Genomic DNA, 12210 nt, shown 5'->3' on the forward strand with positions numbered 1-12210 from the left:
TTTTAAAAATTCAGATGGAAAACCATCTTCTCCTGGAGATTTACCATTCGGTAATGAACTAAGCACTTAGTTAATTTCACTTATTGTCAAAGGAGCATCTAAATTTCTCTGACCTTGATATGTCAAGCTAGACAAATTTATCTGAGATAAAAATTTATCAATCTTTCCTTCGTCAATATATTCTGATCTATGTAAATCAGAATAAAAACAACTTTAAATACATCATTAATAGGATTATAAGTAATCATTTTTGATCTCTTCCTAACAGCATTAATTATTCTAGAGGATTGTTCAGTTTTTAACTGCCAAGCTGAAACTTTGAGCTTCTTCTCCTAATTCATAATACCTTTGCTTAGTTCTATCAATTTTTCAGTCCTATACGCCTGAATCGCATTAAAATGAAACTTTTTCTTTATTAATTCCTTTCTTTTCTCATCCAAAGGCTTTTTTTGTAGTACCTTTTCCAAATCTTGTATTTCCTTTTCTAATTGATTGACCTCTTTTGTATAATCTTAATTTTCAATGTGAAACTTGTATGTCCTCTCAAATATGCCTTTAATGCACCCCAATCAACAAATTTATTGAGAACAGAATTTGAATTTAATTCTGAAAACTCTTGAATATGCTTTCTTATAAAATCACAGAAATCTGTCCTTTATAACAATGTAGAATTTAATCGCCATCTATAAACCGTTTGAATACATTAAAAGTGGCAAATGATCAGATAAAATTCTGGCCTTATAATCTACATTCATAACATTTCCTTGCAATTGCGCCAAAATTAAAAATAAATCTATCCTAGAATAAGAATCAGATATATAGCCATATAACCACTTACAGAATAAAAAGAATAGTCTCTTTCTTTAGGGATTAATCTCCACCAAATATCTATTAAATTCAAATCTTTCATAACATTCAAAATTGCCTTAGCTGCTTTAGTTCGAGAAACTGATTTGGTTGTTTTATCCAAAACTGGATCCAAACAACAATTAAAATCCCCTCCTACCAATATTTTTTGATGAGTCTCAGCTAAATACATAAATGTATCTTTAATAAACTCATCATCATCTATGTTTGGTGCATAAATGTTCATCAAAGTCCAAACTTCAGAATAATTTGACAATTTACTAATACAAACCTTCCCACGGGATCAGTAATCACTTTATGAATTTTAATAGGTAACATTTTTTTTGAATATTTTATTTATTTGATAATGAACCATGATACATACATTCAACAAGAAACAATTAATGCATATAATCAAAAGAAAACATGGTATATACTCCCCCTACTACCCACCCTCCTCCAAAATAAACATTACCCCCCACTCTATCCCCCCAATAACCAACTAACCTAATCCCCAAAAAAGAAAAAGAAATAAGAAAAGGAAAGGAGATATAAAACATAATAACATAATTAAAAATTAATTGCCATGGATTAGAGTAACACCACCACAATGTGGCCAGAGAATGCAAAATTTTAAACCCATATAATCCAAATAACGGCTCCAAGTTTTGCAATAAAAAAAATTATCATGTAAATAATATGTTATTTTTTCCCAATGGGATACAAGATCTCAATTCCATATGGCATCTATATATAGTTTCATTTTTCCAAGTACTCGCTAAACAATTTCTGGCTACAGCCAATGCTAATCTCAAAAATGTAATTTGAAATCTAGTTAGTCTTAGTTCTAAACTCAACTTCTTAATATTACCTAACAAAAATACTGATGGATCCAATGAAAATTTAACTTAAAAATAACTTCTAAAAATTCTTTAAGTCGCTTCCAAAAAGGAAACCATATCACATGATCAAGTAGAATGTAGAAAAGAACATACTTCCTTCTGACATGTAAAACATAAGTCTGAAGAAACTGAATGATATTCCTTTAATTTTTCTGGAGTTAAATATAATTGATGTATAAAATTATAATGAACTAACCGATATCTCACATTAACAATTTTAGTCATACTATCTTTACCTAAATTTCTCCAATCATCTTGATGAATTATTATCCCTAAATCTTTTTCCCATTTTAACCTCCATTTATGCAAATCTAACTTAGACATTTTATCCTGTAATAACAAATACATTTCAGATATAAATCCCTTCTTCCCACCATCTGTAAGTAAAATTTCAAATTGAGACTGTCTTGGTAGAGTTTGTCCAAAATTATCCAATCATAAAGCCCTAATTTGATAATTACAAAAAAGAGTATTTAATGATGTTTCATATTTTTCTTTCATTCTTTGAAAGGAAATAAAATAAGCCACTTCATAACACTCTTGTACAAATTTAATTCCCTTTTGGTCCCATAATTTCAAAAGCTGATAATTAAGCGTAAATGGAAAAAGCTCACTTACTTGAAATTTTCCCTTGTGTGCTTATTACGTCATTTATTTTATTCCATAATTCCATTAAATGTGCCAAAATAGGTGAATTATAATTATGTAATAACTTAGAATTCCATTTGTAAATAAAATTATTCATCTTCTTCTCACCAATTTACCACACCCCTCGTTTAAAGTTAAAAGTAGAAGCTACCAAATGTCCAACCCAATCTCTTTTCAATTTTAACTAACAAAGTTTTTAAAAACTTTTTTTGTTCAGTTATTAATTAATTCTCCCAGGGGAGATGCTTTCCCATGTACTTCGCTCATACCATCATTTCCCCCCCCCCCAATATGTGTGATTTATAAATATGAAATGAGCAAAAATATATGGAATTCCAGATCTTGTAAATGTTAAACCAACCTTTGAAAGAAGCAGGACACATTTTTCTTCAGTGCAAGATAGAATTCATTAATGATTCTCACATCACTTGTTGTCATTAAGTTTACTACAGTTCAGTGAAACAGATTTCAAAAACGCTTTACCCCATCACCCATTTATTCTTTTATCACTCCATTTCATAAGATTTTATTAGAATTCCACAAAAATTCATTTGTGTCATTAAAATGCAAATTATACCAGCAAGTTTAACCGTAGAATCTCAATACGACAAAAATGAATTGAGTTGGAAAAGCCATTCTCACTGCATCACTGCTCTTGAAAGAGGTTGGGGGGAAAAAAAATGGATGTACACGGAAAATGATTGATCACGGAGCTTTGGAGGAACAAGGCCAACTGTGCTTGGGGGTTGGAGAACAGGTTGCATTGGTGGACTGCTACATAATAAAGGAAGTGTTACATTTCTTTGGCTTGGCTTCGCGGATGAAGATTTATGGAGGGGTATTTCCACGTCTGCTGCAGGCTCGTTGGTGACTGACAAGTCCGATGCGGGACAGGCAGGCACGGTTGCAGCGGTTGCAAGGGAAAATTGGTGGGTTGGGGTTGGGTGTTGGGTTTTTCCTCCTTTGTCTTTTGTCAGTGAGGTGGGCTCTGCGGTCTTCTTCAAAGGAGGTTGCTGCCCGCCGAACTGTGAGGCGCCAAGATGCACGGTTGGAGGCGAGATCAGCCCACTGGCGGTGGTCAATGGGGCAGGTACCAAGAGATTTCTTTAAGCAGTCCTTGTACCTCTTCTTTGGTGCACCTCTGTCTCGGTGGCCAGTGGAGAGCTTGCCATAGAACTTGATCTTGGGAAGGCGATAGTACTCCATTCTGGAGAAGTGACCCACCCAGCGCAGTTGGGTCTTCAGCAGCATGGATTCGATGCTTGCGGACTCTGCCAGCTCGAGTACTTTGATGTTGGTGATGAAGTCATTTCAATGAATGTTGAGGATGGAGCGGAGACAACGCTGGTGGAAGCGTTCTAGGAGCCGTAGGTGATGCCAGTAGAGGACCCATGATTCGGAGCCGAACAGGAGCGTGGGTCTGACAACGGCTCTGTACACGCTGATCTTTGTGTGTTTCTTCAGATGAAATGGTGCAGCCGACGTAGGTAAACTTCTCCTTAATAGACTAATACCTAGTGTCGCCGAAAATGTCCTCCCAGAATCACAGTGTGGCTTTCGCGCAAACAGAGGAACTACTGATATGGTCTTTGCCCTCAGACAGTTCCAAGAAAAGTGCAGAGAACAAAACAAAGGACTCTACATCACCTTTATTGACCTCACCAAAGCCTTCGACACCGTGAGCAGGAAAAGGTTTTGGCAAATACTAGAGCGCCTCGGATGCCCCCCAAGTTCCTCAACATGGTTCTCCAACTGCACAAAAACCAACAAGATCGGGTCAGATACAGCAATGAGCTCTCCGAACCCTTCTCCATTGACAACGGCGTGAAGCAAGGCTGCGTCCTTGCACCAACCCTCTTTACTATCTTCTTCAGCATGATGCTGAAACAAGCCATGAAAGTCCTCAACAATGAAGATGGTGTTTACAATCTGAGGCGCCTGCAAGCTCACACCAAGACACAAGAGCAACTTGTCCGTGAACTACTCTTTGCAGACGATGCCGCTTTAGTTGCCCATTCAGAGCCAGCTCTCCAGCGCATGACGTCCTGTTTTGCGGAAACTGCCAAAATGTTTGGCCTGGAAGTCAGCCTGAAGAAAACTGAGGTCCTCCATCAGCCAGCTCCCCACCATGACTACCAGCACCCCCCACATCTCCATCGGGCACACAGAACTCAAAACGGTCAACCAGTTTACCTACCTTGGCTGCACCATTTCATCTGATGCAAGGTTACACTGTATTGTTGAGTCACTCTTGGGATGTTTCTCACCCCTTTACCACCAGAAAAGTAATTTAAAACTATGGAGATTGTCGTACACATGACTAATATTACAACAATGCACATTTAAATCGCACTACGATAATGATTAGGTAATTTTATTCAGTAGTATTGATTGAGGAATGTGGTGGAGCACGGAATTGCAGGCATGACCTCGCGGGACTGGACAGGCTGGCGCACATTCTGTCCCTGTAGCTCGTCCCTGTAAGATCCATAATCAAGGCTGATAGCCCTAGCCTCCTCCCTCCATACCTGCCTTGGATGTGAGCCAGCAGCGTGTAGAGGGGGATGACGAGGTTTTCTGATTAATAAAGCCTTTGACTCTTGCTTCGTATCTGCGGGTGGTCATTGATCGTGCCACAAGAAATAAATATTGACAGGGGATAACATTCCTGCTCTTTTCTCTATAATGTTTTGGGATTCTGTGCATTACACCTGAGAGATCAATGGCATTTATTTACACTTCTGCCTGAATGTCAACTCCCCAGCAGTGTAGCAGTTCCACAGTGTTGCACTGTCATTGATTGATAGGGGGAAGAAATTTCCAACCTGCTACCTGTCTGGGTGGTCGGATGACCCTCCAGGTTGCAAGCACACCTGTCCAACCTTTTGAATAATCCTCCATGATGCACTTGCCTACGCCAGAGATCAGGCACTGTGGAGATTATGGTCTCAGATATAGAGGATACTATTTCTAAATGTGGTTGCAGCTCTTTAAAAGCTCAGAGAGGGGCAGAAGTATGATTAGAGAAATTCAAATGCAGCTGTACGAAAGTGTAGCGTGAACTTGATGGTCGTAATGTGATCAAGGTCTTTCAAAAGGGAACCCTGGCTCAAATGGGGAAATAGATTTTTGAAATTGAGTGGCTAAATGGTAGTTTCTCTCTGAGAAGAATTGTGTCATGGTGGGTTTTTCTGGGGAGAAGTTACATTGTTCGGTTGGCATGGGGTCAGGAAGGAATAATGTATGTTTGGAAGTTCATCAGGAATGGTCCACGAGGTTTTGCACAGTCAGTTCTTGGCCCACAGTGTTTCATGAAGGGCTGGACAAAGTTTAATTATTTGGTCTTGAGAATATCAAAGTATGAAGGTTTAAGTCTTGTTCACCTTCCAGCAGTGCAGTTTAATGTGGGTTCCGTTGACTCATTGTAAATCTGTAAACATCATTAATGGTTGTCAAGCAGTTTCATAGCAAGACTGAATCTTAAAATTCATTGTATCATTCCTTTCATTTTTAATGTCTGTTATAATGACACAATGTTCATAAGCAATAAAATTTGAATTATCAGAAGCCAAAATGCATGTCACACGCTGCAGACGTTCTGGTTTTCTTCTGTAGAGGACTTCGTATTTTTATTGGAGAAGAATAGTTTGTTTTCCATCAAGATGTTCCAAACAGAACACTTACAGAGGCAAAGCTGAGAGCAAATTGCCAGGTCAAACTGGAATAACGAGATTGCATTAAAATGCTTTGTAGGAATGCTAAAGATCCCAGAAGGCGTAATAAAGATTCAGTGGAATGGGTACAGGGAAGGGGTAGTTTGGCTACAGTTATACTGGTAGAACTGGGTTTGTTCTACAAGAATGAGATTTGATGGAGGAAGATAAGATCATGGCTGTTTTTGCTCAATAGGGGAAACAATGCAAGCTCATGTTAATAGATGGTTCAATACCAGATGATGCAGATGCATAAGAGTGGATAAAATGTATCGAACAAATGTGAAGAACAACTGCAGAGTTGTTATGATCGATAATCAATCAGGGCTTTCTGATGAGTATTGTGTAGGCATGTAGGGAAAATGACGTGCAGAGTTACAAAGAAAGGTCACTGGAGTGGTGGAAGCTAGATCATTGGGGTATTTAAAGAGGTAGTGGAAATTCTATTGAAATTATCAGGGAATTGAGGGCTATGGGGACTGGGGGAAATGAAGAGAAGAGGCCTTCAGCTGATCAGCCATTATCATATTGAATTGGTGGGACTGGTTTGATGTGCTGGGTGGCCGACTCTAGCTTCTATTTCCTTGTATTATGTATTGAGTTGACTATCTGCCACCAAGAGTTTGATGTGTTGAATGGCATCCTTTTCTGCTGCAAGGATTTGATAATCCCTAACAAGCTGCTGGAGAAACTCAGGAGGACAAGCGGCATCAATGGACAGTCGACAGTTCAAATCTAAACTCAGCTTTAGGACCTTCTCGTACCCTCCATGGATGCTGTCTGAGTCACCAAGTTCTTCCAGCATTTGCAGTGTCTACAGACTCTTGTGCTTCCATTCTGAAGCTCTAATTAATCTTCTAAATCTAAACAGGCCAGGATTCTAGGGCAACAGATGTGCACCATCTGATCCAGGGATTCTGTGCAGAGAGAGGAAAATAATCCTTAAACAGTATAGGGAGGAAAGGAAGGAGGAAAATCAGAGGTTGAAGGATGGTCTTTGCTTTGCACCTGATCTTCAGCAAACTGGTCAATGGAATTTTCTATGTTCCACTGAAAAAGGGAATTATCCAACCGAGTTCAAACAACTGTAAAGAACTGCATTTTGGAAATCTAGTTCTAGCAACACCCTGTTGAATGTCTTCTGCAAACCTTCCAACTTAGTGTTAGCCATCCTATTGCTGGGCAGGCAAATGAACAGCTTCCTTTTCTTTTCCACTCTCAGAATAGCATTGCAAGTTATAAGTTGCTTCCCTCTCCACAGATGCTGCTGAGTATCCCCCAAATTTCTATTTTTATTTTTAGCAGAATAATATCTCAAAAGGTTTGATTCTGACTGATTAACTCCATGACGATGCAGTGTCATGGCGTTCAAAGTCAGATTTGTCAAGATGTTGATTGTCATTGCACGCTATGTAAGAAAAAATGAAATTATATACCTAGTGCATATGCAGTGCATTTAATTGCAGTTGTGCTCATGGGCTGGGCGCAAGCCCCACTCATGAGAATTGAGCACAAAATTGAAGATGACACTTCAGTGTAGTAGTGAGGGAGCTATTTCAGTGTCGGTGCCTTTTTCACGTGAGGTGCTGAACCAAGGCTCTCTCATGTCGATTTAATATTTGGTGTGAAGGAGGAGTGGGAAATCCCTCATGTTCTTTTACCTCCCAAATGAAGCAACAGCAGGTAATGCTGGAAAACCACACAAATCAGGCAGCATCTGTGGAAACAGGCAACATGCTGGGGTCTGATTGCTGGCACCTGTAGTTTTTATGAGTTTTATTTACCTTGAAAAAAATAAATGATCTGGAGTTAACATTTGGGGTCACCTCTTTATCAAAACAATTTTTAAAAACTATTTTGGTGCCAATATATAGGTCCGCACAACATCAGTGGTCGAAGGACTGCACTGTGCTGTAGTGTTTTATGTTCTAACTCAGTGGTTCTCAACCTTTTCTTTTGCACTCACATCCCACTTTAAGTAATCCCTATGCCATCGGTGCTCTGTGATTAGTAAGGGATTGCTTAAGATGTGGGGGGGAAAGAAAAAGGTTGAAAATCACTGTTTTAATCGTCCCTAATTGACTCGTTACGTGCACGGTTTCAGAACTCCAAAGGAAATGGGCCAAAGACAATTTTTCTCAAGCAAAATATTGCAGTAATATTTGGGTCCAGAGCAGTGATTCTCAACCTTCCCTTCCCACCCACATCCCACCTTAAGCAATCCCTTACTAATCACAGAGCACCGATGGCATAGGGATTACTTAAAGTGGGATGTGAGTGGAAAGAAAAAGGTTGAGAACGAATGTTCTAAAGGCTCTCAGATGTTAAATGGTACCTTTGGTTTGTTTTACACAGATACTACTTGACTCAGCACTTTCTGTTTTTATTTCTGATTTCCAGCATCGGAAGTTTTGCTTTCAAATTTTCATTAAATTGGTGAGTCTACTGGAGATTCCACTGCTCACTGTAAGAATATTCTAGAGGACCAAACAGTACCGGCACAATCACTTGACATTACCTGACACAAATAGGTTTTAAAGACTTTAATAAGAGATAGACTCGGATTATATTCTGTGAATGTCTAACTATTATTCCCTAGCATAAGCAGAGATGAGAGCTGTCTTCTTTGGGCTGTGTTAGGACTTTTACTTGAAAAGTAGCAGTGACTACACCCATTCAATTCGAATGAACACTTTTACTGGGCTGAATCATCTTTCTGCTTCCCTTCACGTCGTCAAGTTTATTATCATCTGATTGTACAAGTACAACTTGATGAAACAACATTCTCCAGTCCTCGGTGCAAAACACAAAGACACACAACCGGACATAACACGTACAGACAGGATAAGTATCCATATATATAAATAAATAAATTTTGTTTCTTGAATATGAGAATTCAGATGGTCCTTTAGTCGTTCAGCATTCTCACCTTCATGATGACTCCTCAAGTTTGCCACATCTCCTACATATGGACTTGATGGGAACCTGACTCAATGGAGCATTGCATCAGACGACCTTTGCACATTCTTGATTTTAATCACTCTGCCAATGGAAGGCAGGTTTTCCATTGCCAAGGATCTAAGCTCTAAAATTCTTTCCCTATACCATTCTGCCATTCAATTCTCCTTTAATATGCTCAGATAAATCTATCTCCTTGACATAGCTTTTGGTCCTCTTTCCCTAATATCTCCTCAGGTAGATTGACAACAATTCTTTGAGCAGTCATGCTTAAGTGAGGTATCTTCAAAGCTCATTGCCATGTCAAAGGCAGTACCGAAATGAAAGGGGTTGTCTTTCTGTGCATCTGCTGCAAGAAGAGACTAAGCAGATGATTTATGCCACATCTGAGGAAGCCAGAATGTGGAATAAAGCCTGGCTCTGTTGCAAATCAATTCTATTTTTAACAAGAAAACATTACATGCCTAAAACATGCTGCAATTATTTTGCCTGAGTTACTAACCTTGGAGAAGTATCCTTACAAGGCCATGGGGTTCCTTTAAATGAAAATGTCTGCCAAGTAGGATGCTCGGGCTTCTACCTTTTCTTCTACATCAATTGGTTATTGAGTAGCCAAACTTTGGCAAAAGCCAACAAGCCTCTAGATCAAATTAATAGCCACGCTAAATTAATCCCGAGTGCATCTGCTTACGGACCTTCAAAGAGGCACTTAAAATTATGTTTTTTAAAGAATATTCTCTCTGCATGCAACACCTAAAGCTTTTAAATGTCAAAACATATTTAATTTAGGCAGAAATTCATTACAGCACAGCAGTAAACCCCCAAGTACTCCTGTATACTTGTTCACAGTCATTTTCAGTGTTTTAATATCATGTTACTCACAACCACAATATGCTAATTTAAAGTCATAATCATATTTTCAGCTGTGTTAATAAAACACCCCCAGGTTACAGCTCTTATAAGGGCCATTTTGATCAGACAAAAAGTTAGGTTTAAAGTGCTGTCCAATTGAGCTGGTTAATGGATAACATTCTATTTATGATAAATAATGAGACAAACGAGTCAGAGGGAAAGGAAGGCATGGTTAGCATAGTGGTAAGTACAATGCTGTTACAGCGCCAGCGACATGGGTTCGAATCCAGCGCTCTCTCTAAGAAGTTTGTATGATCTCGCCGTATCTACGTGGGTTTCCTCCAGGGGCTCCAGTTTCTCCCACTGTGCAAAACATACCGGGCGTGTTGGTCAACTGGATGGAATTGGCCGGAAGGGCCTGTTACTGTGCTGTATGTCTACATTTAAAAAATAGCCAAAAATTAATGTAAAAAGTTGGCAGAATTTTGAATGTGTTTGTATCATCCCTGGTGATATTCTACCTCACTTATCAGGTAATGTGGACCTCCAAAACTAAACACAAGTCCCAAGGAAGTAACACCTGAGCAGCAAACTTGCTTCCTTGCACCTATAGAGAAGTTGCTTCACAGTATGATGGGTTACAATCTCCCCCTCCCCCCCATGTCTCTTGTGGAGAGAAGCAACTCACCTCGGAGTTGAACCTCAGGTGGCAGACATTGCAAGAAATTACGTGCTTCTTTTTCGGAGGCAGAGTCACTCCAAATGTATGGTTTATTACAGCCTTTTGCACGGGATCCATCTGCAATTAAAATAAACACCCTTAGCACAAACAACCTCATTAAATGCTACAAAATAAACTGTGCTTTTATCACCTTTATAGCAAACAGGAATATAAAATACATTAAAAAAAAATGCTCTCCCGGTACAGAATGGGTAACTGAGAGATCTAGTCTCAGCATCGAAGTCAAAATGCTATTGAGCTGAGAAGAATTTTATTTTTTCATCTAGAAATAACCCCCCTCACCCCCAATGTTCATAGGGTTCATGCTTCAGATCCAAAGGCCTTTCACAGAAGGATAAAGGACCTGAAATGCTAACTTTTGTTCCTTTCCCAACAGATGCTACCTAATGTTCAGTGTTTTAGCAGCATTTTTTGTTTTAATTTCAGATTTCCAGCAACTGCAATGATTTCTTTTTTTTTCTGTGTTCCTAGAATCCTGGATGGAGCAGCTTCAATGTGCTGGAAAAATAGGTGAGGGAACACCCAGGGGTCGGTCTAGAACAAGGAATGTTTCCCGGAGCTGGGTGTTACAGAGTCAGTGAAATGGGGTTCAATCCTGTTTTACATTGTTTGAAATGTGCTGAGAATTCACTGAAAGAATGAGAATCAGGATAAAGAGTTCGATTCACTTGATGTTCCACATCTAAGTGAATAAACAAAAGCAGGCAAATGGGACTGGAGCAGGTAGGCAGCAACTTAGTTGTAAAAACGCAAAAATGCTGGAGGATCTCAGCAGGTCTCACAGTCCATAGTTTTGTTTTTTCTACAATCACAGTGGACTTTCATATTTCAGGACACTGATGAGTTAGACTGAATAAACTGTTCCTGTGATCTATAACCAATAGCACATTTCACATAACTGATGGGAAGGGTGAGTGCCAAGCTTTCGGGAGATGTCAGAAGCCTAAAAGCAGGTGAGGGCTAAACTACAAGTAGGACTTCAGGAACTGAGTTATTGGGAAAGGTTAAACAGGTTAGGACTTTATTCCCTGGAGTGGAGAAGAATGAGGGGAGATTTGATTGAGGTATTTAAAATTATGAGGGGGATAGACAGAGTAAATGTAGGTCGACTTTTTCCATTGAGGGTAAGTGAGATACAATCCAAAAGACATGGGTTTAGGGTAAAAGGGGAAAAGTTTAGGGGGAACAAGAGGAGGAACTTTACACAGTGAGTGGTGAGAGTATGGAACGAGCTGCCAGCTGAGGAGGTGAATGTGGGCTCAATTTTAATGTTTAAGAAGAATTTGGACAGGAACCTGGATGGGAGAGGAATGGAGGGCTATGGACTGGGTACAGGTCAGTGGGACAAGGTTAAAAAAAATGGTTTGGCATAGACTAGAATGGTCAAAGGGGCCTGTTTCTGTGTTGTAGTCTTCTAAGGTTCTAAGTCTGCCAGTCAGCTGGACCATTTCACTCACCTAAGGCAGCACGTTTAGTGCAACACTGGTAGAGCGCCAGCAACACAAGTTTGAATCCAGCGCTCTCTGTAAGGAGTTTGTACGTTCTCCCC

The 12210-nt window shown here is 39.4% G+C and overlaps 1 protein-coding gene across 1 annotated transcript in view; it reads right to left on the minus strand.

Annotated features, from left to right (window-relative positions):
• znf385c (zinc finger protein 385C) overlaps positions 1 to 12210 on the minus strand; it is a 313378-nt gene that overhangs the window by 71306 nt on the left and 229862 nt on the right. Inside the window, exon 5 of the mRNA XM_069904946.1 lies at positions 10608 to 10718. Within this exon, the coding sequence (XP_069761047.1) occupies positions 10608 to 10718 (111 nt within the window). The remainder of the gene's footprint in view (positions 1 to 10607; positions 10719 to 12210) is intronic.

The sequence above is a fragment of the Narcine bancroftii genome, chromosome 12, assembly GCF_036971445.1.
Source record: "Narcine bancroftii isolate sNarBan1 chromosome 12, sNarBan1.hap1, whole genome shotgun sequence".
Lineage (NCBI taxonomy): Eukaryota > Metazoa > Chordata > Chondrichthyes > Torpediniformes > Narcinidae > Narcine > Narcine bancroftii.